This window comes from Drosophila willistoni, assembly GCF_018902025.1.
Source record: "Drosophila willistoni isolate 14030-0811.24 chromosome XR unlocalized genomic scaffold, UCI_dwil_1.1 Seg8, whole genome shotgun sequence".
NCBI lineage: Eukaryota > Metazoa > Arthropoda > Insecta > Diptera > Drosophilidae > Drosophila > Drosophila willistoni.
Window position 1 is genome coordinate 174,835 of NW_025814059.1, and position 26,819 is coordinate 201,653.

Sequence of the window (26,819 nt, forward strand, 5' to 3'; positions counted from 1 at the left end):
TGTCTTCTGAAATGCGTATCTTTTTTAAAGCAAATAGACACAATGTTTAAAACAGTAAAAATGCAATTTGCTCAGTGGCGCCAAAACGGCTATAATAAAGGGGTCATACCAAAACTGGCGGGAAAATGGCCAAGTCATTAATAGTGCTGCCACATCGACATCGTTGCCAGACATCCAAAAATGCAAAATACCGATACAATTCGGTCACGATGTCATCTCTCATTTTTTGTTGTTGAGTCGCGTCGACGTAAATTAAAGCAGATTGAAAACAGATTGAAAATAAAAAATAAAAAAAAAAACAGAAATAATAGTTTATAGTTATTGTTCACTAAAATTAATGAAAAAAAACTATAAGTTTAGAAGTGCGAGTAATAAAGCGAAAAAGAAACGTAGACAAACGACAAATAAATAGGAAAAAGCAAGAGGCGTTGGCCTGAAAACGATAGAAAGAAGCAGCTGAAAAAAGTGCATACAGCAGGAGGCGAAAAGCAAGAGCAACACACTAAAAAGCGAACAAACGGATAAAAAGATAAAATGAAAATCGAAACGCAGAGTTGGGGAATTTAAAATTTGAATTAAAAAATTGGAATTTAACAACAATTCCTTTCGATATCCAACTGAAAGGAGGAAAGAAGCAACAACACAGCAAAAAAGGAAAAAAAAAAAACAACGAAGCCAAGTCCCGTTTGTTGATTGAGAGTGTGTGAGCGAAAGAGAGAAAGAGAGAAAAAAAAAGATAAAGATACCGATTGTACGAGAGAGTGGGAGAGAGAGAGATAGACGATAAACATGAATGTAAAAAACCATAAAAATCTCTCAGGCACATTTTTCGCGTGAAGGCAAGGCAAGCAAGCAGCAAAGCAGAAGGAAAAGCCCACACCCTCCAAACACATCGCATCACATCTCAGCAGCAGTAACAACAACAACATAAACCTTCCATCAATCTCACCAATCACCCACCCATCCTTCTCCTCCTCCTCCTCCTCCTCCTCGTCTCTCACTCCCACTCCCGCTTTCATCATATATATCTATAATCATGTCCAGCTGGGCTGAACGAGTTCATCGTCGTGCCGCCGATCTTGGCAATGTGGTTACTTCTTGCGGCCATCCAGCCACCTCCCCATCATATCCATATCGCTTGGAAAAGGTAAAATTCGGTGTTCCCTTGGAGGAGGTCTGCAAACACAACAACAACATTCCAGGACCTTTACTTGTCTTGATACTCAAACTAAATAAGGAATCACCAAATCGTCGCGATGTATTCCGTGCTCCTGGCCATCAGGGTGCCATGAAGAAGCTGATACATTTCCTTCAAGCCGGCCGTTTGGTCAACGTTGATAATTATTCTGTATTCACCATAGCCAGTGTTCTCAAAAAGTTCTTAAGGAAGATCCCCAATGGCATCTTTGGTCGTCAGGGTGAGATGGAGTTGTTTTCCATCAACGAGTTGCAGAATGAAGCGGAGCAAACGGAGCGTTTACACAGGTGAGTGTCAAATACACACAAATATACATACATACATACATACATACATACATATACTTAAACACACACACACACAAGCATATCATACTCGTACATACTCGAAACTAGCTTGCGGTAAACTTGCTGAACCGGATCTAGATTTTTGTTGTTGTTTTTTTCGTCTTGTTGTTGCTGTTGTTGTTTTTCGGTTGCAGCTCTCTGCTAAGAATCTTCAAGAAAAAGGAGTGGTGGGAGGGTGAGGTGGGCGGTGGGGGGAAGTGAAGAGCCCCCAGAGGAAGCGGGGGCGATGAAGTGGAAGTGGAAGTTAATTCAGTGGAAAGCTTCTTTTTTCACTCCGTATGCGTGAGTGTGTGTGCTTATGTGTGTGTGTGTGTGTGTGTGTGTGTGTTCGCCTGGCACTTGTTGACACATTTGTGTGTGCGCGCGGATTTTCACCAATTTTCACTTAAACATGCCAAAACGACGACCGCGACAACTAACTAAATAGTAAGCCCCAAAGAGTGATATTTTTCGACTCAATTAACCCTTGAGTGTGAATAGAGAAAGATGTGGCTAAGTCAAACATTAATCCTTTTTTTTCATATGCCGATCTTAACACAAATCGGAAAGGGACCTAGAGGTCATTATTATTGCAGTAATCAGTTTCAGTTTCATTTACAATACTTTATAACAAATGAATCATTGCGATTGAAATTTGCAGACCCATGGATATTTTATGACATATCAGGAAAACGGGGCTAATCTCTCAAACTTTGGCCTTTTGATTATTTAAATTCTCTATACAAATACATGACTAGGTTTTATTTAATTGTTACAAAAACTGACAACAATATCGTATTCATTTTTGTGGATCATCAAAGTAATCGATGGATTTTGTGCCCCATTCACCCCGCCCCCCCATAGCCATCTGCTGCTCCAAATTCGAATGCAACTGTTAAAAGCCAGTGAAGGGTTAAAGGCTCTTTAAGCTTAAATGTTGCTTTGCTTTTGCTTTTTTTCTTGTTGTTTTTGTTGTTGCTGCTGCTGCTGCAATCGATTTCTAACCAAAAACTGAACTAGAGCATGAAAGCGTGGGCAAACACAGACACACACAACACACACAGACGCATACTTAATTAACGAAAGAAATGTATTTTGTTGTTGTATGATTGCTGCAATTTGCAATTGTTGCAAGTGAGCGGGGTCGTCTCTGCCGCTTATAGCAATCGATATTATCTCATGCGTTTGACTGACAATCTTTAATTTTGTTTCCTCCTCCTACTCCTCTGACTTTTTCTTTTTTGCCTTATGTTTTTTTTTTTTTCATTCCACTTGTCTGTCCCCTCCCCTCCTCTCTGGCACCCTCGCAGTGTGTTAATTTGTTTAACATTTGTATGTGATCAATGGCTACTACGTCAGTGCCAGAGCCAGAGCCAGTGCCGCCGACAGTCAGTAGTCCATTGGTTACATTAAAAGAAAAGAAAAAAAGAGTGAATAAATAAAAAATGTGCTAAATGTGCGTGTGTAAACACCCACACTAAGGTGGCCCCAAAGAGATCCAACAATTTCTACGCTTCTCATTTCCTTACAATATTATTATTTACCTAAAATAAGTCTAAAATTATATTTTAAGAATGATTTTTAGCACTAACTAGTCAAAATCTCCTTACTTCATTAAATTAATTAATTACTAGAGATTCATGTTGATAAAAATTTAAAGTTGTAACTTTTATATTCTCATATTCTTTGCAAATTTGCAAGACAATGTCAATTTTTACTCCCAATAAATCTTAATTTTATAAATTTCATTCTTCAAATTAAATTCTTTGAATCCCCTTTCAATTGAAAATAATTATGGGATAAAAATCTTGAAAATTGAAAACATTTTATATAATTTTAAAAGATGTAGATTTGATTTCGTTAAAATTAAAAAATTGCTCTTTGAAATCGCTCAGAAATAGGGAAAAATATACTTGAAAGAATTGGCAAAAAATTTAATTGGAGAATTTTTAGAAAATTTGTTTTTTGTGTTGCCTTTGTAATTTATTTCCTTTTCGATTTTTTGATGAATAAGTTTTTGAACCACTTTAAAATCACACACACACACACACACACACTCGAATGTTTTAATAAAACATAAATTTTTCACAAAAATCAATGCGTAACATTCGACCGCCAAATTAAGAGAAAAGAGCGCGCGCAAACAAATTTTATTGTTGTAAATTTGTTTATTGTTTATTTACTTTTTAGGGCAGCCCAATAGCAGCAGCAACAACAACAAATTGCAATAACAACAACAACAACAAATACATTAAGCAATAGCGCAAAAATTGTGTGTGTGTGTGTGTATTCACCTTCTTGGTTAAAATGGGGTAAAAATAGACACGCGTTTGAAACATTGTATCAATTAGACAAACATAACAGCAACAACAGGTCCTCCTTTTGGCCTGGCCAACTGTCTGGCCGTCTGGCTGTCAGTCGTATCGTGTCGACGTCATTGTTGCACGTTTTTGCAATAGAAATAGAAAGAATAGAAACAAATTCAAGTATAGATAGACCAAAGATTGGCCAAAAATAAAATTTATAAATGTTTGGCTTGACTGTGTGTGTGTGTGTATATTTATTTATTTATTTTTGTTATTTTTGCGTGTGAAATTTACAACTAGCCATGGCTACAATAACAAATAATCACAACTGAACATGTTGCTGACGTTTGTGGCAAGTCTTTGTGTGTGTGTGTGTGTGAGAGACAGAGAAAGAGAGAGTGAAAGCTTGCTTCTGTTGAACAGGAGTGTGTCCTGTTGCTACTTCAACTTGTTGCCTCTGACCCTTGAAATATATGTAAAGCTTTTCATATTCGTCTTGTTGTAAAGCTTCTTTGCCTTTGCCAACCGCAGACAGCAGACGCCTGTTGCTCATTTCGGCCACGTTCTTTGGCCAATTGCTAGTCATTTTCGGGTTAGTAGTTCCTCCCGGAAATGTTTCTTGATGCGATTAAAAACGATTAAAACGGCCAGCTGCCATTTCTCCCTCCCTACACTCTTTCTTTTGACTTTAGTTTTATTTATTGTTGTTGTTGCTGCCTGTCATAGCTAATAGGTCTCTTGCTCTGGCTATTTATACAATTGCCCATGCCCATGCCCTGGACAATAGTTAAACGACCCAAAACTCTGCGCTGCGAATACCGATAAGTGCAAAATGAAAAGAGAGAATAACCATTTTGTGTTTTCGCTTTTGTGTTGGTCTAGACAAACAAATGGCAAAAAAGAAATGCAGCAACTGCAGCAGCAGCAGCAGAAGCAGAGGGCAACACGTCCGGAATGACGACAAAGCCGCATTGTCCATAATGGTTACCCCCTCCTCCTTCTTCTCATTTTCCCTCCAGACAACAGACACATCGATGTCGTCTTGTGTCTGAGCTTCTTTTGCTGCTTCCTGATTGATTATTATTATTATTATGAAAGAATTGTTTAAAAACAAGCGTACAATGTGTTCTCTGTGTGTTTGTGTGTGTGTGTGTTTGTGTGGGACCACTGTAAATCAATTTAGGTTCTTTTTCGTCTTAAACCAGATAAAATGTTTTTTAAATAATGTAAAGACAAGATCACAAAAATATATATACATACATATGTATATGTACATATATGCATCTATGTGTGTTTGTGTGCGTCAGTTGAGCCTCTCGCCGCCGCCTCATGGCTTGCTCTCTTATATGACTCTTCTTCTCTCTCCGTGAACTCGACGACGAGGCAACCTCCAGATATATATATATGTATATATATATGAAACCACCATATGGCTGGCAATGGATAGACACTAAACAGCAAAACCAACAAAAATGTTACTAAAAATTAAGCCAATATATTTTAAATTTGTCGCCCCATTCATGTATCAAATTCTGTAAAGTTTTTAAAAGAATATAAAAACTTTTATCCCAGAATTTCAATCGCTACTTTCAGAAGACTCTTCCTGAGATTAAATTAATTTAATGCTAACAGGCAGGGTAGTGAGTCCTGCCTGTACAGATCTTTGATGCATCAGTCCTTGTAGCAGTATTATGATGTCTTCTTGTTGATTTAGTCATAGACCCGCCTTGTTTTACACTTTAAAAAGGGATGAGCAGAAAAAACAGAACCTGATTCTTCTAAATAAAGAAACTCTTTTGGTTTTTTATGCTAATTTTTTTATTACTTAATTAAAAGTCCAACATAAAGAAGAAGGGGTTAAAGAAATGATATCCAACATTATTATTGACATTGTTGCAGAATGTTTTGCATACTATTTTGCTTTCGTTGACTAGTGTATAAATTGTCAGCAGTTTGCATTGGTCGTTGGCCTGACTGCTTGACTTGACTTGGACTTGGATGGGTTGGGTTGGCCTGGCATGGCATGGCTTGGCTTGGCTTGGGTTGGGTTTGGTGGGTCACATAGTCGTCGTTGTCAGAGTCATAAGTATGCATTATCCACACATATCATCATCGTTTGTGATGTTTGCACACTTAGTATGTTTATTTTTATATGTTGAAACTGCTTTTTATTATCGGTAGATACATATACATATGTAGATACAATTTGTGTATGCGTTTTCATTGCGATTTGCCTTTGGCTAGTAGTTGTTGTTCTTGTTGCTTTTATTTTTTGCTGGTGTTATTCATTATTATGACGTATTGTCTTTTGTTGTGGGCCGATAAAAAAAAAAACTTGCTTCTGCTGCGGTTATGTTTCGCATCTGCTAAAATACATATATCTTTCTGTATACAATCCGCACACCACACAAAGAACAACTGAGGGGGGAGAAGGGGAAGGGAACACGACAACGACAACAACTGATGCATATTGATGCTGATTTTGCAGTCTCCAAAAGATGTTAAAGCCGAGATATGGTCAGCTTCACGATTCGATTTGACCAAGCACAATCCCCACAATCTGATATGTGTTGTTGTTGTTGTGTGCGTAGCAAGCAAAATAAATATATATAATAGAAACACACATCTCATCCACACCCTTTTATTTATATATAGGATGTCCAATCATAGGCATAGTCATTGCCTGAGCCTTCAGTAGGATGCCTCATATCGGTTTTGTGCGTAACATGTACATGTCGATGAATCAATGCTCGATGATGATTGATCAGTTGTTTCTAATAATTATTATTATTATTAAAAAGTTAATTATTCTTAACCCTTTTTCATGAACTTAAAATTAAACCAATTTCTATTCATTTAATATATCTTTGAGTTGAATTCATTGGAAGATCAATTTTTAATGTTGTTTAGCTTGTTTGTTTTTATTTTTCGTTGCGGTTTCTTTCTTGTGAAATGCAGAGTTAACAAATTATTGATGAATTTTTGTTTTGTTTTTATTTTTGTTGGCTTTTTTGCTTATGTTTGTTATTGGTTGTGTTCATTCATTAAGTTTTTTGAACATACATTTTTGAATAACAAATTTCAAATTTCTTGTGAATTTTTGTTGAAATTTTTCATATGAAAATCCATTATATCAGTTATCAAACGCGCATAGTTCAGGGTTTTCTTATATAACGAGGTTATTTTTCCATTGCCTTTCCTATAGTCATTCAGTCAATGTCCGATTCGAGCCAAGCCTATTTTCTTTATATATGTATTTATTTAAAGAACTATCTCAAAGTGAAAATTTTGTTGATCGCTGTTCTTTAATCTTATCAGTTATCATTGGTATATTTTTTTGTTGTTCAAAGCATAATGAACTCTATAGAGGCCAAAACAAAAAAGACAATTTTTGGTAGCTTTTATTGATAGATGTTTACTTTAAAAACGATACCCTGCAGAAACAAGTAAATTAAAGCAATTTGGAATAAACATTTTGGGAATCTTTTTAATGAAATTGTAGATTATCAAAATCTAATGACAATTTTATTTTATTAAATATAACTGGCTAATGGGAAACTTCAGGGTATTTAACCGAATATGCCTTTCCTAGTGGGTATAGGGTATCAAATATCAAAGTCATTGAAAAACCTTCGGTAGACATTAACGCAAATGCCAAGATAAGGATTATCAATTTATATTTATTTGCATTTTTTTCTGTTGTTATTATTATGGTTGTTGCTTATTGTTTAATGGGAATGTGCGTACAAATTGTTTATTAATTGCATTTAATTACATGGAATGCCGTTAAGAAGGCACAAACAAAAAATAAATGTTTATGTCTACCCCGGATTGATATGACAAGCAAAAGAGAAAGAGATAAGAGGAGGGTAAAACAATCAAAATGGTTTTTTATTACTATTTTTTTTTCCTTTTTGTATATGGTTATCTAAAAAACCACAAAAAAAAAATATATATATATACAATTTGTTTAGAAATCAATGAGTAATTGTGATTGATGAGGTTACATTGAATGGCCATTAGTAGTAAGAGTAGAGTAGTAGACCGTCTTGAGATTTCATTTAACTGGGCGATGGGAGATGGCTTATACAATCTGATCAAGAGTTACGTAGACGCCTATATGTATGTATGTATATATATATAGATATATTGAATCTGATTGTCATTCCTATTAACATAAAAATAAAACCGGCTTTTCTTCTATGAATTAATGCTAAATAGTTTTTTTTTTGTTGTTTCGTTTGTTGTTTATTTAGTATTCTTCATGCGTAGCTTCTGCGTATTTGAATGAATCACATTTCATTTATTTCATTCATAAAAAAATAAAGAAACAAAAAATGTAACTAAAAATGTCGGATAAGGTTTTCTTTCAGTTCAGATCGTTTCGTTTCATTTGACTTCTTTTTTTAAAATATTTTTTTTGTTGCCTTTTCAAGTGCCGCCGACATTTGATTTGCTTTTTTGTGTAACTGTATTTAATATTTCACTATAACTTTTTGTTGTTGCTTTCTTCATACATATATGTACATACATATATTATTGTTGTTGTTGTTGTCTTTTTTTTTTTTATATGGCACATATATTGTGTTACGTATACGGAGATGCGGAGACGATGATGATGATGATGAGATGCTGCCCTACAGAGGAACCAGTTTGATTTTGTTTTGTTTTCTGCTTTGAATTATGTGTCAAGTGATAAAGTCAAGAGGAGACGCCGATTGGGTAGTAGGAGGAGGAGGAGGAGGAGGAGGACTGTGTTGGGGGTGGTAGTTGTTGGTAGTTGGGTAATGGAGAAGAGTAGGAAGTGATAAAATGAAACATCATCGTTCCCTTTTGACAGATAAAAACAATTGAAAAGTATTTACTTGACAAGTGGATTTACGAGATTTTTTTTTGTTCATTTTTCCTCTGTTTAAATGTTTTCACAGGAACTGTAAAGACACAATCATGAAATCAGTAAAGACATCATCATCCAAGTGTCTGACCTTTGTCTATAGAAAGTCTTGCATCACATCGATATCGATAATGATTATTATTCGTCTTTTGATAAATAGATGAAACAAAATGAATTGGTTGTGAGTTAAGTTAAATTAATGAATTAATGTTTAACTTAGGCAAATGACTTACTTAAACACAAGAGAACCTAGAACCTGGATGTAGGGTCATTTTAGGGCCAAAATTTACTTAAAACATTTTCCTTTATATAAAGTAACTAAATTACATTTACGATCTTATCTTTTTGTATAAAAAAAAGCAGTTCAAGAGAGTATAAACTGGTTTAGTCTACACATAAGAGATTTAGCTTCTGATTAAGAATATAAATATATGAATCTATATACTTTGTATAAGTAGATATTAAACCATATGACTAAAAGGGACAAAGAGACATACAAAGGTACAGAAAGAGATACACAGAGAGAGAAGGAAAGAATGCTTACCGATAAAAACAATAAAGGTAGTTCTTAAAATTAAATTTTTTTTTTGTTTTTCTTTGTCATAGGTTTATATATTTATTTGTTTCAAGTAAAAGATCTCTTATCTATATAGGGCTATAGCTCTGCTTGGTTGGTTGGTTGAGTTGGTCGTCAACAGTTGGCCTTACGTTTGGCTTACCATTAGTCATGTTATTTTTCATTACAAGTGCACTGACTCATATTCCTAGCCTACAACAACAACTACAACTACTGACTTACCCATCATCATAATAATAATAATAATCAAAGAAAGTCTGCTGCTTCCATCCTATGTATGTGCGATATATGTCTGGGTCTCTGTCTCTCTCCCTCTGCCTCTCTCTCTCTCTCTTTCTCTACACGTCGGTCTCCTCTCTAACATTGTTCACACTTTCATTTTGGCGTGCCTAATGATTTTTCGAAACAACAAAAAATGGTGGCTTTTTAGTGTGTGTTTAGAGAAGAAGAAAAACTGGTCGGTTGGTCGGTCGGTTGGTCTCCACCTAAGCGTCGTCCGTCCATCCCCACATTACACAACCCAACCAACCAACCAACCAACCATCCATCCATCCAGCTAGCAGCAGCAGCTAGCAACTTAGCCTAGGCGAAGCTAAAGCCCCCAACTCAACTCAATCAATTAATGCTTCAACTCTTCTGCTTCTTCTCGCCCAACTCGCTCTCAACTATCATGGAGCGAAACAAATGTTTCGTTTTTTTTTTTGTGGCGCTAAAAAGTGAAAACTTGAATATCCAACACAATAAATTGGTAAAGAGACGACAGAAACGGGCTGGAGGGGGCTTGAGGGGAAGGGGTTGACGGCAATCGCTTGACAATGCATTGAAAATGCCATGAACAAGGTGGTAGAAGAAAGGCGGCAAGAAAGATAGAAATAAAAGCAAAGAAAGAAAGAAAGAAAACAAATAAACTAAAAGAAAAGAAAAGAAAAAAGGCCACAAGACATGACGACGAGACGATTTAGTTGTTTGATAATGATAAGAGGGCGCAAAAAGGGAAAGATATTATTAACACAAAAGACCCCCAGACCAGACCAGACGGCAGAGACCCGAAACTCAGTCGTGGTCCCCCCTTCAACCCCCGACCCCCTCTTGTCGTGGCCACAACTTAAATCTCATAGAGTGTTAAATGCCTTTTGATAGGGCTTAACTCGTAGCGTAATTTGGACATCATTTCAAATGGGGCAAAATCGTGTTAAGCCATCTTCAACACAAAGTCACATAACGGTAAAAACGCGACCATATTTTCAATTCCAAAGAAATGACAACAAATTGTGTATGATAATTAGTTTGTTATACTAACTATTATATAATGCTTCTTTTATTTCCCATGACATTTGTTTTTAACTCTTTTTCCTCTTTTTTGTATTTACAGACTTTTTGGTTCTTTACCAAAATATACGCAACATCTTTTAGTTTTACTCTTTGGCACATTCCGTGTAATAGCCAGCAATGCCGCCCACGCCTCCACGGGTATGACCAGCGAGGCATTGGGTGTCTCTGTGGCCCCCAGTTTCTTTCAATCCTGCGTTAGCGATGGCAAAACCGCACGCATGGAGGATGTGCTCAAGTTTAAGGTAAGAAGTACACACCATTTAAAATTCGTTAACAACTCTAAATGAATGAATGCTTCATTTTAGGTGGCCACAAAGATAATGCAACATATAATCGATAAGTTTGCCACACATGATATTTTTGGACGTGAGAATTATGAATATTATGCACGTGTCACGGGACGTATTCTAAAGGTGCAAGATGAATGGATATGCAGTTTTCAATATCCACCACCGCCGCGTGGAAAACTGGCACAACAGAAATATGCATGTAAGTGGGCAAGAGAAGGAACTTTTTTCAATTGCTTTTAATCTAAGATTAAGGATACGTATCTCCTGATATATGTAGAAGATGTATTTGCCTTCCTAAGCTCTAGGTATAAAAACACAAGGCGTTTCTTTTGATATTTCCAAATTAAGTCGGTTTATTCTTATACATAAAAGGATTAACATTTTTTTTACACACATTTTGTATATTCCTTATTCCATTAAATTCCATATATAACCCTTAAATGCAAGATATTTTATATTTGTTTGACTTTCTTTGTTACCACAGAAAAACAAAATATCTCGAAATTGTCCTTTATTTTCTAAAATGAAACATCCTTCAAGATAATCCTTCCCCCATTCCTATAATCTATATCCAATAGCTCTTAATTTAGATTAGATTACCTATAAGACGAGTGATTAAATTAAGTAAAACATGCAATAGATAAGTTGCCAATTGGCAAGTCAATTGACTTAAACTTAAAATATTCACATATATACTCGTATGAATATCACAAAATCATTGTAAAAACTTTGAATAAATCTGCGAGTCAAGTAAAATCACAGGAAATGACTCGTCTGTTGGTTATATTTAATGAAGACTTTTTTTTTTCATACATATGTAAGTGATTAAGGTTATTTGTTTGTGATTGTTTTTTTTTTTGATTCATCAGAGAAAGATTTAAAATATTTGTCGAGGGTTGTTATTGCTATAATGACTATAACCCATTTAGATCTAACAATAAGTTATAATGTATGCATTTCCGTTTAGTAATTGTTTCTTATCTTTGTCTCACTCTATTAGTGCAACATTCTTTGGAAGCCGAGAAGACTTGGCTGCAATGCCAATGCGAACGTTGGGGCTTACGTGAGTACCATAAGTATATATATATATATATAAATAGAATCGTATATATAGAGATATAAAGACACTAGAATGTTTTTTTTTTTTGGTTTTGTTGTTATCCCTTAGAAGAGACATTTACATTATCCACATGAAAATATCTATTCTCTGTCTATCCATCTATCTATCCTATCCATCTATTTGGTCTATAAGCTAACTTTTGTGTATATAGTTTTGGTTTCTGAAAAGTATTATGTTTTTGGGTGGTTTCTTATCATCTGGTGTCCCTTTCCCACTGCCCACTTCATTTCTCTCTATAGCCCAACTACTCACATATTTGCTTCTGGCTTTGCCTCTATGTATTTTGTAGCTCTGCACGCTTTTGTTTCTTCTTACTCATCTCGAAAAACAAATCATAAAACGATATCCTTCCCACATTCCTATAATCTATATCCAAAACTATAGTGGCTCAAGAGGAATCCCGTTCGACGCCCGCCTTGTTGACCAGTTCCAGTTCGGCTTTGGAGAATAGTGTCCTCTCGCTGGGCGTCTCGCCCGAGCACTCGTTCATCGAGAGTTGTGCTCGCTTATCGGTGTCGCTGGAGGGTCCGGGCATCTTTGCCATGACCTCATCCCCGCTGCCAGCCAAGAGACAACAACATCAGCAGCAGCAGCAGCAACAACAACAGCAACATTATCAGCAGCAACAGCAACAACAACAGGGCAATGGCAATGGCACCGATTACGACTACGACTACGATGACTATGAGGATGAGGACAATGACGAACTGGATGGCAGTCTGGGACTTGGGCTTGGACATGGTCATGGTCAACATGCACATGGACACGATTTTGCAGCCGAATTGGAATTGAGTCACATTGCACCGCCGCCGCCGCTGCCAACGCGCGGAACAATCGGAGGAGGATTCCTACGTCACAAACAGCGTCACGACGATGACGACGACGACGATGACGATGAGGATGAGGAGGAGGTGGTGATGAAGCGTCGCTATCGTCAGAACAAGAAGAAGAATTTAACCACCACCTCGAGCAGCCATCATCAGAGACGTCTACGCGCCGGCACCAAGAGTCTTGATGGTCAAGCTGGCGGTGCAGGCGGCGGCGGCGGCGCCTCGGCAGCTGCGGCATCTGTTGGAGTCGGTGGTGCTGCGTCCACTGTGCCACAGGCAACGCCACCCAAACTGAAGCCGCGTACATGCAGCCGCTGCAATCGGGGCATACGTCATTCCAGTTCGTGCAGCTCGAATTCTGGTGGCGCCGCAACAGGATCATCTGGCGGCAATGGTGGCAACAACGGCGGCATGACCATGGAGGAGCTTCGAGCCGTCAATCGTTATGCGGAGAGCACCAAAAGTCTCTCGTATTTGCCACAGGTGAGGGATGACTTCTATCCAGGCTCTAGAATATCCGTTTAGAATCCCCCCCATAGCACCCGCCCCCGCTACACACCCCCTCAAGAATATTTCTGACGTGACTTGCAAAGACTAGCAAAAAAAAAAAACCCAACAAAAAAACAACTCTTAGAATTTAGTATGCTCGAATTTCACATTCTTTTGACATTTCTTTCAAGTTTTCAATTCTATTTTGCAGGAAGAAAACAAGAAAATGAAATATGCAAATCCTAATCATAGTTATTAAGTTGATTTTTGATTTTTTTCTTTCTTTATTTTTGATTTGATTTTACCCTCAACACACACACACTTTCTATCGCTCTCTCACTCTTTAAACATTTCTCTTTGTTTAATTTGTTTTGTAATATGATAAAAAACAACAACACGAATACACACACACACACACACACACAAACACACATTCTAAATAGATAATCTATATCATATTATAAAAATATTTCTTGATATATATATATTGAAAAACAAAACTTTTTTATTTTTTGATTTAATTTGAATTTATTTAATTATTATTTTTAATTTTTTTGTTGTTACTTATGCTATCTCACTCTAACTTTCTCTATCTCTCTCTCTTTTTGTCACAAAAAGTGTCTTATATATATTTTTTTTCTTATATATATATTAAACAAAAACAAATGCTAAGAGCCTGCCTTTTTACAACAAACAGCAACAACAACAATTACAACAACAACCAACACACTCTATATATAAGTGTTTAACCCTTAAGTATAAAAATCGAGAAGCATTTGCTTTCCCTTCCCCCAGTACCCCCTTAGAAAACCCTTCACTCTCTATCTCTCTTACACACATACACACACACACACACACACACACACAATCCCTTTAAAGAACAAGGTACAAAAAAAATGAAACTATATCTCCTTAAAACCTTCAACCGATCACTGAAAACTGTACAAAGAAAAAAAGCTAAGAACAAAACAAAAAACACACACAATTCACTTTTATACTATTATTAAAATTAATAATTTGTACACATTAATTAAACATAATGTTAATTCTCTCATTCCACACAACATTTTTTCAACAAAATTAAATCTATTTACACACACACACACACACCTAAAACAACTCACACACTCACAACACCCCAAAAAACAAAAAAAGATCTATAAAATATTTCTCTAAATAAAAAAAACTATTTGATATAAGTGAAGAAAAAAAAAACTAAAAAAAAAAAACATAAACAAAAATTGCGTATATATTTTTTAAAAAAACGAAAATAGTTTTAGTCCCATATATGAAATTTCTAACTAATTTAGCTTAAATTAGAAATAGATTAAAAGAGTTTAGAATGGAGCTAGAAAATGAAAATATATATTCTCTCTTTTTAATATTTGATTATTGAAAACTGTGATAAACAAAATTGAGGTTAAATCGATATATATTATCAAGCTATATAGTGCACACTTTAGAACGATACGACATTAAAGTTGTTAGTCTCCAAATTAGATGAGTTCCATGAAGTTTTTAGAGATACTCAAAATTCTGAGTAATTGAAATTCAATTGAGATTGCTGCGATCCTCTTGAATTTGATCAACTCTTTTTGTTTTTGATTAGTTCTGCCTTTAGTCTTTGAGTTTAGGTTAACAATGAGTTTAACACTTTCTAGCTGACTTCGTGGGATGATGCAGATTAAGAAAACGAAACAAAAACGATTAATTTTGAGATCTTTTAGATATTAAGACAACAAAAGTGAAGAAACTTTTAAAACGCTAAACCAACCACCAACACACACTGTGTAAAAACATATTTACATATATTTATATATATATTTATAGTTATATCTAAGTTTGTACAATTTTTTTTTGTTTTGTTTCATTTTGTCTTACCTTTTTGTTTCTTTTGTTTTTGTTGTCAATTTTGCTTTTGTATTAGTGTAAACATTACACCATGTATTATAAGTGCGCCTTTTGCAAATGTATTGTTTAGTGTGTTTATTTTTTTTTCTTTTGTCTTTTGTGTTGTTATCATTAATTAATGTATTTGTATTTGTTGTTAGCGATTTAAGTTTAATGATAAATATGTATTTGTATATTTTTCGCACTTGTATTTGTATTTGATTTCGATGTATGTACTTGCCTAGTAGTAGTTACTAGTTACTATTGTCTTGTCTTGCCTTGTTTTGCTGCTTGTTTTCTTATGTTAACCAATTATCTTTTGTTGTATGTGGTAACATTTTGTATTTCCTCCCTAATGCTTTTTGTTTCTCCTTCATTTCTGTATTGTTTTTTGTTTGATTGTTTGTTTTTATTGCACTTATAATCTGTTTGTATTTTGTTGTTGCTTGTCCCTTACACACACAGACACACACACACACACACACACATACGCACACCCACGCGGATTCATTGAATCATTAAATACAGAATTTGACAATTTCTACTATTACAAAACACAAACAGAAAAACAAAAACCAAAAAAATTGCATCATTTGTCGAATGAAATTGTTAACAAAAGAAAAAAAAACATTTGTATTAAGATGACGCTAAGCTTGTTTTCGCGGTGTCCTTGTTCTGCTGCAGCTGCTTCTTCTTATTGTTCATCAAGACCTACTATAAAAAAACAAAAAAAAAATAAACACTGAAATTAATAACAAACAAAAAACAAACCATTAGCCGATGTATTCAATTTCGGTAATCCGTAATTTCTATATCCTTGCATGTCCATGAAATCTAAATCAAGTCTGTCTGCTTTTGCAGTCGAAAATCGTTTGCTAATCTTAATTTAAAAATGTTTTTAAATCCATTAATCAATTTAGTTTCATCATTCTTCTGTTGAAATAAGTTCTTCTGAAACAAACTCAATCGATTTGCATTAAAAGAAAAAGTTTAATGTCCGATTAGAAGAGATGAGCAAGTCTCTCTATCTCTCCCTCTCTCTCTCTCTCTCTTTGCTTGCAAGGATATTCCTAAGTTATATCTCAAGAGAATGTTATATGCCTCCTACACGTTAATTAACTTTTTGTGTTTAACCAGTTTAACATTAAGGGTATTCTCGTTCTTCATAGCTCTTTGTACTCTATTTATTTTATTTATTTTTTTAATTTTTGTCAAACTCAAGTTACGTTTTGCACTTAAATGACAAATACCCTAAAAAAAAATTATATATATACATACATACATTTTTGCTTTAAAAATCAGATATGTGCACTTTATTTTCCTACTTTCCAACTAAAAAACAAAAAAAAAACAAATAATGAAATTTTATTTTTTTAATAGTTTTCCTTTTTTTCAAATGATTTTTGTTTTTCTTATTATTATTTAACTAATTTTTAATTTTCATAAAAAAAGCAATGAATCCAATTTATTTATTGATTTTTTTTAATGCTATTATTAAGAGAAAGAAAATTGAACATTGAAACAAAAACCAAAACAAATAAATCTCTAATGCGAAAATTTTGAATCCCCCCTCGTTCCACCCCCCCGAAATACAACAACAAAACAAAAACACCACCACCACCAACAACAACAACAACAACCACACAATCAACTTCAACTCCAACTCCAAACTGGCAACTGGAACCACATGAAATGAACAATAAAATGGGGTTAGGTCCATGAACGACAAACCGCACGCATGCGCACCCGTTCCGAATGGTTCTTGGGTCCGAGAGATGCTGCCGTCGTATCACTGCAATTGCCCCTGGATACGTGTAGCAATTGTTGCCTGGCTGCTGCTGCAGCGGCAGCTGGTTACTTGGGCGGCGGCAGTACACGGGATATGCGGCAGGGGGCAGTGACAGCAGCTGCTCGTGGAGGAATCGGAGGAGGAGGTGTAGGAGCTGGAGGAGCAGGCCTGGTGGGAATCGGAGGTGGCTCAGCTCAACTTTATCATTTCTATCGCAAGCAACAACACTTGGATGACATGATGGACACCGAGGATAGCTACAGTCAGCAACAGCAGCAGCAACTAATACAACAAGAACAATTACATTCCAAAAGTGGCGGCCTCTTGAGGCCACCGCCAACACTATTAACAGCGGGTGGTTCTGCTGGACAGCAAACAAATCGACGTCTACTCCTGGATGCCAATTCTGGTAAAAATCAAGGACTAACTAGTACTACTACTACTACTACTACTACTACTACTACCACTACAACGATCACCAACACTAACAACTACTACAACAACAAAAACACCAACAACAACAACAAGCAAAATAAAGCAACGGATACAATACCAATGCAGCAGTCAATCTTCCATTATCCACTCAATACATCATATTATTATTCCACACAATGCTTAAGCTCCAATCTGATGGCTCCAGCTGCTGCTGGTGCTGGACCAGGTGCTTCTGGTGGTGCTGCTTCTCGTTCCGGCTCTGTTGTTGTCATTACGAAAAAGCCAAATAATAATTACATGCATAATGCGATTAACGTTGAGACCAACGATGATAGCGATTGTGATTCCTTGGATGGCATAATGATGATGCAACCACATACATTGCAATCTCATGAATTTCAACAGCACTCGCATCCACATCAAACACATTCATCACACTCACATGTCCATCATTCACATGGCCGAGATGATGGCCTATACATAAGACATTCGACTCCTTTGTCCAATGCTCCTGGTGGGCTCGGAGGTGGAGGTGGAGGTTCATCGTCACTTCATTATCATCGGCAACGTTTGGCCAGCAATGCTTCGTCTTTGTATCAATCCTTTGAGGCATCTTCTGCCCATCAAAGGAGTCACATTCGCAGCAACAACAACAACAACAACAGTAGCCTTAGCAACACCAGCAGAAGCCAGAATAACAACAATTTCATCACTGTCATTTTTAATGTCTTAGATTTTTTGTTCTAAACTAAGAAAAATATCTCGAAAACCATATTCAAATGAGAATGTCTTGTGTTTTGTAGAAATCAAGAAATCAAAAAAGAAAAATCCATATCAAATCATTTCATTGCATCCATTTCTAATTAAATCATAATTACTATATATATATATATATGTTATATATGTATTCATATATTTTATATTCATGCTTTGCCAAAACTAAAACATATTTAAATTATTTTACATATAATATTATTATTATTTTTTTTTTGTAAACAAGATTTAATGTATTTGTTTATTAATCGTGTGTCTATATAATATATATATATATATATATATATATGTGTATATACATATTTTATATTTATTATGCATAATTGCCTTCAATTTTGATAATTCAGATAATCTGATCTTTAATCGGGTGCCTACATATATCTACATGTATCAGAATTCATATAATTGCTAAAAGGATTAAAAGTTAACAAAGAAAGCTATATACATTTGTATGTATGTACATATATATATATATACATATATATCCATTTGTAGGCATTAAAAAATATAAATGTTTAATAATATATATGTATATGTATATTTCATTTTATATTGTTTGTTTTTAAAGTATTAACTATTATTTAAATTAAATGTTTTTAATTAATTTATCAAATTAATATTATAAATTTCATTGTGTGTGTGTGTGTGTGTGTGTAAGTGTTTATGGTGTGTATGTGTGTGTATGATAGAATTATTAAGTATTATTTCATGACTATTATTATTTTCAATCATATGATGTATTAAAACCAACAAAAAAAGAGACAAAAAATATTATGTGTGTGTTTTTTCGTTTTGTTGTCCTTTGATTATATATTTATCTTTATGGATAATGTCCTACATGTTGTAATTGTTGTTGTTACATTTTTTTTTCGTTTTGTTTATTATCTGTTTTGTTTTTACTAATATTATTTATGTTCTTATCACAGTCACGCCCACCATATATAGCCCATACATATAAAAGAAAAGCCAAGATAAAAAAGCAACAAACATAATCAATAATTTGATACTGAAACTGAATGAAAATGTATATATTTTCTCTTTTCTCTTCCTTTCTTTATTTTGTTTTTGGTTTCATTTCTTCTCGTTCCTTTTGCCCGCCCCCCCTGCCGTATGTTGTGTCTGTCTCTCTCACTCTCTCTCTTGCTGTCTCACTCACTATTGCGATCATTTCGCGTGGCGAACAGTTGGCAACATCCGTTTGAGTAACAGCGCCGAGTCCATACAATATGCTGCACGGCGTCCACATGCCAACAACATTGCAATCGGAATCGGGGGAGGAATCGGAATCGGAGGAGCAGGAGGAGGAGGAGTAGGAGTAGGAGGAATGGGCGGCAATAATAACAACAACAATAACAACAACAACAACTCAACAAACCTGCAACACCAATTGAATACACAATTTGGCCAAAATCTATCAACAACAACAACAACAAGCAGCAGCTCACAACAACGACGTCTTCTTATCAATGTGCCACGTCAATATCGCTCCTCATTACGTCGCAACAAGGAGAAGCAAATCGGTGGCGGCAGTGGCGGTGCCAATACCCAAAGTAATAGCAGCAATAGCCTCGGCAGCGATCCAATTGGCACCAATCTGCCGCCGCCACTTAATAAGCCATTGCTAATGGTTGGCCTGCTGCCCGGGGCTGAGCAACCGCCCTCGGTGCGCAATTCCATTGCCGAGTGCGGTGGCGGTGGCCTGGGCATTGGTCTGGTAGATGGTGATCATCAAATGGACACATTGGACCCACATCCACACACACAATTGGCCACCAGCAGCAGTACGACCACGTTAAGCTTCAAACCGCCGCGTCTGTAACAGAAAGATTGAAAGCCAACCAGCAGAGACTTGGAGAGCATGAGCATCAATGATCATTCACAACCGGCGACAACAACAACAACAAAAACATTTCAACCAGCTTAGAATCTATATATTTAGAAATTTACAATTTAAACAACAACAACAAAAAAAAAACCAAAGTGGGGAAACATCTTTTAATTTCCCCCTCCCTCTCTCTCAACTGACAGACATAGCCGAGGATTGTTGTAAGCATAATGATTTATCAGTTATAAGAAAATTATATATAGTTTTACTTAAAAATTGTAAATGTTTTCAAAGCTTTCGATTAACTATAGTTTTGTCTATCGATTCGATCAATTGAAACACTTTTTGTATTCTGAAATTGATTTTCAAAAGAAAAACCAAACATCATGTGACATTCTCTTTAAAACTTTTTCAAATTCGAATTCAATGCTATTTCTAATGAATTTTATTTATTGTTTTATGCATTTTCAAAACGATTTAAACGATAAACTCGAATTCAATAAGCAACATTTGACTTGTACAAATTTTTTATGTTTTTTTTTGTTTTTAAATTGGATTATAAAAATATTCACAAATAATTGATAAATTGTTATTAGATCAACAATCCAACATAACAAGAAACATTCAACAAAACAACACAAAACAAAAAAACCATCTTATATGTATACATATATATATATAGAGATTTATAATGTATTTATGTGTATAGCAAGAAAAGGCTGATTTTCTTTAGTTAAACAAAACAAAACCAATATGGAAAATGTACTAAGAACTAACATTTAACGAGATATTGCAACAAATTGCCAAATTTTATTTAAAAAAAAAAAAGCAAAACAAAACAAACAAAAAGAAAAACAAAAACATGAAAATCTATATATCGAAATGAAGCGAGATTTCAATTTTTAAATTTTGTTTGCCTTAGCCAAGATGAATCTCTCTCTCAACTATCGTGCACTTGAATTTGAAACATTTTAAATATTACACAAGAACATAAAATACATTCGAAGAAACAAACCAACAAACAAAAAATGAACAACGACACAATAAAACAAATGAAAGATGAGTATTTTAAGCAACTCAACTCAATATTATATAAATATACAAATTTTTTTTTTTATATATGGAGCTGTGCCTCTCTCTTTCCAAAAAAAAAAAAGAAAAGAAAAAAACCAGACGAAGATGAAGAAGGCTTTCTGTCTCTTGTTTTGGTTTTTAATTGTAACTAAAGACTCACTCGCTTGCAATCAAAAATAATCAAGAGTTAGCAAACCATTCTCTTATACGTACAAGTACAAAACATAATAAAATACTAACAAAATCAAAGCGAAAAAACATAAAAACAATGAAACAAAAACACATTTCAAATCGAGAACATTTTCCTAGTATATAAGAAACTCAACAAGAAGCAAAAATCATGCAGGAATTGCAATACGAATTGTAATTTCACAAAAAGTTACCAACATTTGTATATAAGCATATAGTTTGTATATATATGTATGTATGTATCTTCTATATATATATATATGTATATATATATATATATATATATATTGCTGTGTACCAAGATATATGTATGTTATAAGGTAATCGGCCTAGCCAGGAAAGAACCACCTTATTCTCAATGTTATCTCATTATAGAGCAATATAAGCTAATCCATAGTTCGGCCGATGATTGTTTCGATCACAGTTTATATGCCAAAATCCAAGTTGTTGAAATGAACAGTCCGTTGACAAGTCTATAAATATTTGTCAGGTATTATCTAGTAATTGCGATCGAACTATAAAAGTTCTTTTGTTTTCGGTGCAAAATCAATGATTACTTCTTGTAAAATCGCCATGTGGTTCTTAGCTAGAATGATTACAATGATTCGGCCCAATCTCATACATATACATATAACTGTCTTTGTATATACATATGTATGTGTGTATATACCTAATAAACCGATTAATATGCTCTAGCCACAGATTGAGTAATAAATCACAAATTTTTATATGATTGAGACCCCAAGAGATGACTTCAGAAATTCCATTATTCTTTTTTTATTTATATATATGTATATATATTGTATTGTGTATATATATATATACATATACTTATTGCATACATTAATATAAAGTACAGTGAAACCTCGATATAACGAACTTCGTTATAACGAAAAACCCAATATAACGAATTTTTTGTTAAGTCCCTTGAAAGGACTAAGGTTTTACATTTCAGTACCTATAGCGAATCAATAGATATAACGAATAATTTTGCGATCCCCCTCAGATTCGTTATATCGAGGTTTCACTGTATAATAGTTATTAGATAGCCTTGGAAACCTCCCAAAAAAAATGTGAAGTAATATAAATCTTTCAAATGATTTTCTTATTATTTCTCATAGATATTCACATGCAAACACACACACTTATATATACACACATATATATATATATATATATATATATATATATATATATATATGAATCATAATCACTGCCCCGCCTACAAATCTACACAGTAGATTAAACGAACAAATTGTTCTGTTTTCTCCCCTACTAAAATAACTTTCCGATTTTTTTCACAAGCAACAAAAATCCTGCTAAAGTTATAAGCCCTATGTGTGCAACAACAACAAAAAAGGAGATATAGATGTATATATATATACATATATACACCTATATGTAAATGTGTGTTTATGCAATATCAAAACATAAAAAAAAATACAATCTTTGGTAAAACGCTCTAAGATGAATATATAAAACAGGAACACCAATTTGTTGACAAAGCAAAAAAATCATTTCATCGTGTATAACTTCTTTTTTTTCATTATTATTATCATATGTTAGGCTATAAGCTAAATAAAGTTTATGTATAAATCTTTGAGTGAAGTATATTCATTAGCCACTAAAATATGATATATACTTACATATATATATATATATATAGCATTAATAATAATTACTATTAATTACATTAGTGTGTACAGGGTATGTTCCATTTCAATTTTAGATCATAAATGCTTCACTGGCATTTCGAATATAATTATACACATATATATATGTATATATATATATACTTTTTTTTATTTTTTTTTTCTTTAGCTCTCATTTTTCCATTCTAAAATAAAAAAAAATCGTGTATACAAAAAAAAAGTAAAGAAATAAATCATACATATAATGTAAACTTAATTATTGAATGGGGAAAAAAAAAACAAAAATATATCAAACAAAACGAAAAAAACAGAAAACAACAAAAGAAACAAATAATAAATACTGCAAATTTCAAATTTGATTCATGGCTTGATTGATTCTTATAAAACTAATTGCTTCAAGGGCTTTGATGCTGAAAAATATCCCATGGAAATGGTTTCAAAACTGATTGTGTAAGTATTTTCAGCGATCGTGGAAACTCCTCTAACCATCAAGATATGTGCTGATCCTTGCCAGTTTTTAGCACGAAAATCGTCCTGACGACAATCCCCGATAATAGTTCTTAATTATCACGCGCTTCGAGCCCGGTAAGTTTTTTGGGAAAATAACTTTCCAATTAAATTAAATACCCGGCAAACAAAAATATATACATACTTGGCGGTTTGTTTTTGAATTTAGAAGAACGCATAGTATTTGGGGTGGGCGGTTTTTGAATTCAACAAACTGAGATTTTTTATTGGAGCTTATTGATATTTTCATCCAAATTTAAATTTTTAAATAAAAATTCTAGTTTTTTTTTTTTAACACCAAACTGTTGTTTGGTTTAAACTTGAAAAACTTAAACTTAAAAAAATGGTATGTATAAAACAAAACCGACGCGGCAATTTTCGGGTCCATTTGGATGTCCTTTTACGCTTTGGGAAAGGACACAGGCACCATTTGGTCCTGAAAAACCTTGCCTCATGTTGCAGGACTGAAGAACATGCCGTTAGCATATAAGAATGAATAATATGCAGTATGAATTTAATATGACTAGCACTTTTCAGTTTTTTTGACTTGTAATTGTTGGCAAGTCCCAAATTGAAGCAAGTGGCGAAAAATATGGAAAAAATCATATTCATATGTAGCACTGGAGAAAATATAAAAAATCAGGCCAACATAATTACTTAGTAGGTGGCTGGTTTAAAGTTTTTTTTTAATGTGTAGCATGCTTTTGGGCATTTGCATATATAAATTTCTCCAAAGCAAATGCCCAAGAGTATGCTACACAATAAAAAAATTTTAAACCAGCCGCCTACTAACAAATTCTGTTGGCCTGGTATTTCATATTTTCTCCAGTACGAATTTTGTCGTTAAAACTTCAAATTTCGTTGCCCGCGGAATTCAAAAAATCCAACTGGCAGTTGAATTCAAAAATTCAAATGTCCAAAAGTCCGTTACACATTTAAAAATAATTTTAAACCAGCCGCCTACTAACAAATTCTGTTGGCCTGGTATTTCATATTTTCTCCAGTACGAATTTTGTCGTTAAAACTTCAAATTTCGTTGCCCGCGGAATTCAAAAAAATCCAACTGGCAGTTGAATTCAAAAATTCAAATGTCCAAAAGTCCGTTACACATTTAAAAATAATTTTAAACCAGCCGCCTACTAACTAATTCTGTTGGCCTGGTATTTCATATTTTCTCCAGTAAGAATTTTGTCGTTAAAACTTCAAATTTCGTTGCCCGCGGAATTCAAAAAATCCAACTGGCAGTTGAATTCAAAAATTCAAATGTCCAAAAGTTCGTTACACATTAAAAAATAATTTTAAACCAGCCGCCTACTAACTAATTCTGTTGGCCTGGTATTTCATATTTTCTCCAGTACGAATTTTGTCGTTAAAACTTCAAATTTCGTTGCCCGCGGAATTCAAAAAATCCAACTGGCAGTTGAATTCAAAAATTCAAATGTCCAAAAGTCCGTTACACATTTAAAAATAATCTTAAACCAGCCGCCTACTAACTATTTCTGTTGGCCTGGTATTTCATATTTTCTCCAGTACGAATTTTGTCGTTAAAACTTCAAATTTCGTTGCCCGCGGAATTCAAAAAATCCAACTGGCAGTTGAATTCAAAAATTCAAATGTCCAAAAGTCCGTTACACATTTAAAAATAATCTTAAACCAGCCGCCTACTAACTATTTCTGTTGGCCTGGTATTTCATATTTTCTCCAGTACGAATTTTGTCGTTAAAACTTCAAATTTCGTTGCCCGCGGAATTCAAAAAATCCAACTGGCAGTTGAATTCAAAAATTCAAATGTCCAAAAGTCCGTTACACATTTAAAAATAATCTTAAACCAGCCGCCTACTAACTATTTCTGTTGGCCTGGTATTTCATATTTTCTCCAGTACGAATTTTGTCGTTAAAACTTCAAATTTCGTTGCCCGCTAAATTCAAATTATCCAACTGGCCGTTGAATTCAAAAATTCAAATGTCCAAAAGTCCGTTACACATTTAAAAATAATTTTAAACCAGCCGCCTACTAACTAATTCTGTTGGCCTGGTATTTCATATTTTCTCCAGTACGAATTTTGTCGTTAAAACTTCAAATTTCGTTGCCCGCGGAATTCAAAAAATCCAACTGGCAGTTGAATTCAAAAATTCAAATGTCCAAAAGTCCGTTACACATTTAAAAATAATTTTAAACCAGCCGCCTACTAACTAATTCTGTTGGCCTGGTATTTCATATTTTCTCCAGTACGAATTTTGTCGTTAAAACTTCAAATTTCGTTGCCCGCTAAATTCAAATTATCCAACTGGCCGTTGAATTCAAAAATTCAAATGCCGAAAAGTCCGTTACGCATTTAAAAATAATTTTAAACCAGCCACCTACTAAGTAATTCTGTTGGCCTGGTATTTCACATTTTCTCCTTTCTTGCCCAAATAAGTATGCAACACTTTTTCAACAAATTTATTTTATTCACCCTAAAAGAATGCTACATAAATTTTCTAAAATTTATTTTTTAAAAGTACAAAAACCAGAAATGTGCTAATAACTCAGTCATTTGAAGGCTGATTTGGTTATCTTGTGGCATGATGGGAGTCCTTGTCAAAGTGAATCTATTGACAACGCCATGTCCTGTAATGTCCTTCGGGTAGCTCAGGAAGAAGGACCTTCTCAGGAAATTTCATGTCCTGTATCCATAGATGACCCTTTTTTTTGATGCCAATCTGTGTAGAGCATCTTGATGATCCTAGGACATCCTAGGAAATCAAATGCGTTCGTCCTGCGGCAGGATTTTCGTATTTCACAGCTAAAAATCGAAAAAAGGATTTTATTCTTGAGACCATATCTCCGCAGGACATTGACCGATTTCGAATGGACGTACGTTTTTTGATCCTCCAGGATCAGAACTATTAATCTGCGTTCAAGGATTTTCAATATCCTTTCAAAAATATTGCTCGAATATTTCTAAGGGGATCAGTCAGAAAAATGGCCGAAAAGTCACAAAAAACTCATAAATGTCCTTTAAACTCGTCCATTTCAAGGACAATCGTGATGTCCGTATGTTAGGTTGTAGTCCTTGCTGACATCGACTGGCACCAACAGATCCTTGAAGGTCCTTCGGGTAGAAGTGATAAAAGAACATTTTAGTTTTAGAAAAAATTGGAAATATCTCGCGAGTCCTTTGAAGAATCAGGACGAAAGTGGTGTCATACAGCTTCAATTACCAAGTACTACCTTTGGTGCAAACGACATCCCGATAGTCCTGCGGAGAGGTGGGATATTAAGGATTTTGTAGTTTTCTCCAGATTATTTGAGATTTTGGTTCAAGTTGGAACTTGGAAA

The 26,819-nt window shown here is 34.4% G+C and overlaps 1 protein-coding gene across 3 annotated transcripts; it reads left to right on the forward strand.

Moving 5' to 3' along the window:
* Positions 1–764: 764 nt before the first annotated feature.
* Positions 765–20,471, forward strand: LOC6645819. 3 transcript variants are annotated; one of them, XM_047012349.1, is made up of 7 exons: positions 765–1,485; positions 10,674–10,875; positions 10,939–11,122; positions 11,924–11,986; positions 12,428–13,356; positions 16,967–17,450; positions 19,435–20,471. In XM_047012349.1, the coding sequence occupies exons 1-7, from the start codon at positions 1,037–1,039 to the stop codon at positions 20,067–20,069; spliced, it is 2,946 nt and encodes a 981-aa protein (XP_046868305.1). In that variant the 5' UTR covers positions 765–1,036; the 3' UTR covers positions 20,070–20,471. The 3 variants fall into 3 exon arrangements, with proteins under 3 accessions (XP_046868305.1, XP_023033337.1, XP_046868306.1); XM_023177569.2 differs by lacking the exon at positions 16,967–17,450 and having other exon boundaries at positions 19,435–19,528; XM_047012350.1 differs by lacking the exons at positions 12,428–13,356; positions 16,967–17,450 and having other exon boundaries at positions 19,435–20,470.
* The last annotated feature ends 6,348 nt before the right edge of the window (positions 20,472–26,819 follow it).

Excerpts from the sequence above, each read along its gene's own strand:
- LOC6645819 (XM_047012349.1), top strand. The coding sequence starts at position 1,037 with ATGTCCAGCTGGGCTGAACGAGTTCATCGTCGTGCCGCCGATCTTGGC. Across the intron at positions 11,987-12,427 it reads ATGCGAACGTTGGGGCTTAC|TGGCTCAAGAGGAATCCCGT; the intron begins GTGAGTACCATA and ends CCAAAACTATAG. Across the intron at positions 13,357-16,966 it reads GTCTCTCGTATTTGCCACAG|GTCCATGAACGACAAACCGC; the intron begins GTGAGGGATGAC and ends AAATGGGGTTAG.